The 2908-nt window shown below is 47.9% G+C and overlaps 1 protein-coding gene across 3 annotated transcripts in view; it reads left to right on the top strand.

The window, feature by feature from the left end:
* greb1l (GREB1 like retinoic acid receptor coactivator) overlaps nucleotides 1-2908 on the top strand; it is a 76747-nt gene extending 73839 nt beyond the window's left edge. For all 3 annotated transcript variants that reach the window (XM_072687140.1, XM_072687137.1, XM_072687139.1), the window contains exon 34: nucleotides 136-2908. In XM_072687140.1, coding sequence (XP_072543241.1) covers nucleotides 136-299 — 164 coding nt within the window. In that variant the 3' untranslated portion in view covers nucleotides 300-2908. The remainder of the gene's footprint in view (nucleotides 1-135) is intronic.

Raw genomic sequence — 2908 nt, 5'->3', positions numbered from 1 at the left:
ACTGGACGGTTACTCCAACAAAAGCAGAATCAGCTTTTCTAAGACCAGTGATACCCTTTTGATACCCTTGTGTCCCAATACTTTTGTCCAGTGTGATTATTGACTAACGATTTCTGACCGTCGGTGTGTCCTCAGGTGCGACGCTGTGCGTGGTTTCTCAGGACCGCAGCTCATTGCGGCAGACGATCGTACGCTTGGAGCTGGAGGACGAATGGCAGTTCCGCCTTCGGGACGAGTTCCAGACGGCCAACTGCAGCGAGGACCGACCCCTCTACCTTCTCACCGGACGCCATATTTAGAAGATAATCCGACGGCAGACTGACCGCCACCACTGTCCACAAGTCTGAGGTGTCCGATCCTCTCCGTATAGAGCTGGAGTGGCTGCAAATTTCCCGGAGGGTCTGACTCTCACTTCAGAGGGACCACAGTTACGGTTCCCCAGTGAGGGGGAGCAGCTGATGTTCTCCGGCTCAACCTCACTGACCCTCAGCAGATCAAACTCTGCCCAGAGCAACGACTGTCCGCTGGTGGTAAATGGCCTGCAGATTGTGGTCTTCTTCGAGATCAGTTGTGGGTTGATGGACGTTTCTCCTCATCACTCTTTCTCTGATGTTCCAAACAACCTCCTATGATGGACACACCTCCTGGGACAGACTTTGGACCCCGAGGGGGTCTTGCCCACACCCACGGACTGGCCTACACACCTTCACTGCTCATATCAGACTTTAAGAAGATTGATCGTGAAGACTGTGCTTTTTTGAGATTGTTTTGGTAAAACCCAAAAAGGACACCGTTTCGTAAATGATTGTAACGTGCGGACCCGTTTGGTGTCCCCTGACTGTCCCCTGTGGACATATATACCTCATCTCAGGGTTTATTTTTTTTGCCAGACGGCAAGAAATGACTTTGTTACTACTGCTGATTCTCTCCTCTTATTGTCTTTCTTGCTTTTTAAGGTTTTGGTAGCTAAACCATACCGAGGACACCTAACCCCACCTACCGAGCACAAGCCATGCGATGTGTCCAAATGTTTGTGAACACTCCTTCTAATGAACAATGCATTCAGCTCTACCTTACTTTACGTTGCACCCATTGCTGCCGCAGCTCGTACAGCTTGTCCAGTCCCTGTAGAGAAGTATTGCCAATAGAGTAGACAGACTTGATAAACAAGGGGGGGATAAACCTGATGCCTTAATGCCAGGTGTGGGCTAGAAGGGTATAAAGCCGGTGCACCTGTGTTCTTCATCTCATACTTTTGGGATAAGTTGAGAAGTTGGGGATGAGAGGAGGAGGGGGGTCGCTGAATACAATCAAATTCTCACAGCAATGCTCCTCCACAATCTAGTAGGAAGCCTTCTAGCCTTCTTCTTCTCTGGACAGTAGAGACAGTTCCTCCAACACAAGCAGGATCAGCTCTTTTTAATAGCTTTGATTTCAGAAGAAGCAGTGAACGAGCAGGTGTCCCAATACTTTGGTCAATTTAGTTCTGCTAAACTCTCAGATGGTTCGTTTTTGTAATCAATGTGCGTCGTGCCTTTCAAAACGTGGCATCAATCAGCTCCCGAGGAATCTAGTAAATCTACGAATCGGGTGTAAAGCGTCTGTAAATCCACTGCCACGTTTATCTGTGTATGTCTGCCACAGCTCTGACCGCAACGCCAGGCTGGACGGGACGTGCCTGACAGTTGCGCTTGCTTCAGCCGCCAAAGCTGAAGACTGCATCTCACTGCCGCCAAGCTCGAGAAGACTGAACCTCCAACATTCGCTGGGAATGAACCTCGTTGGGATCGCACAGGGTCACCCGAAGTAGCTGAGATCACGTCCTGCTCCAGGACCGGTCAGGTACTGTAGGGTCAATCAGAACAGAACGTGAAATGTGAATGTTTTTACCGGTGGGACTGGTGGAATGGCTTTTTGCGGGTAGGACGTTTTGGATGTGAAAAAACAAAGTTGTTTAGAGTTTAAAGTTATGGAATGCTGATATTAATATATTTAATCTTTGTCGCTTTCGGGGTCCGAGGAGTCGCCTTTGAGCCATGTGTCCATGCCGACTCCGCGTTCTGTCTTTTTTTTTTCCAAGGCACAAAGCATCTACCTAAGATAACCCAGGAGAATTTTTTCGAGAACCTGCTCCCCAGCCTTTCGTTTGGGGTTCTCTTTTTATTTAAGATGAAAGAAACGGGTCCCGTTTTTGAGGGACTGTTATTTATTCTACAAGCTTCTCGGACTGATAATCGCGAGGGGTGTCTAGACGGCACGCTTAGTCGGCAACATCGAGGAATGCGACCCTCCAGATTGATCAGCGGAAGTCTTTGCACACGTCCGTAGAAGCTGAATTTGTGTCGTGGTTGAATTAGAACTTGTACTAGAAGAGAAGGTTGTGGGTTAGGATTGTGAACTTGCACTATACAGTCGACAGTCTTTGCATCTAGCCAGGCTGATGTCTAGCCGGGCTGGCGTCTAGCCAGGCTGATGTCTAGCCGGGCTGGCGTCTAGCCAGGCTGATGTCTAGCCGGGCTGGCGTCTAGCCGCGCTGATTGTTTTGAATGGGATGTATTGGGAACAGTATTAATTTTAATGAAGAATAAGAGAGAAAAACGACGGAATGTCCTCGTGAAGTACGACCCTGTGTTACGACCCCTAGAATGTGTCTCGTTTGTACATATAGAAAGATGTGCACATAAATTATGCAATTTGCTTCTCACAATCTTTTCATGAACACTGTCTGTCTGCTGTACGTAAACGAACCCGAGAGCACACCAAACCCTCTCTGAGCGTGTAATCGACTCGGTGGTCTACCTCATGATCTGCTGGTTTGGTTGTGGGTTTGTTAAAAGCTTGTTTCTATAATGTTCTCTTTTTGTTGTTGGAATTTCTGAATGTAATAATAAAGTGACGGTGAAATCCA

This window comes from Salminus brasiliensis, chromosome 9 (assembly GCF_030463535.1).
Source record: "Salminus brasiliensis chromosome 9, fSalBra1.hap2, whole genome shotgun sequence".
NCBI classification, from domain to species: Eukaryota; Metazoa; Chordata; class Actinopteri; order Characiformes; family Bryconidae; genus Salminus; species Salminus brasiliensis.
The sequence above is the reverse complement of the archived record's forward strand: the minus strand, read 5'-3'. Positions and strand labels throughout refer to the sequence as shown.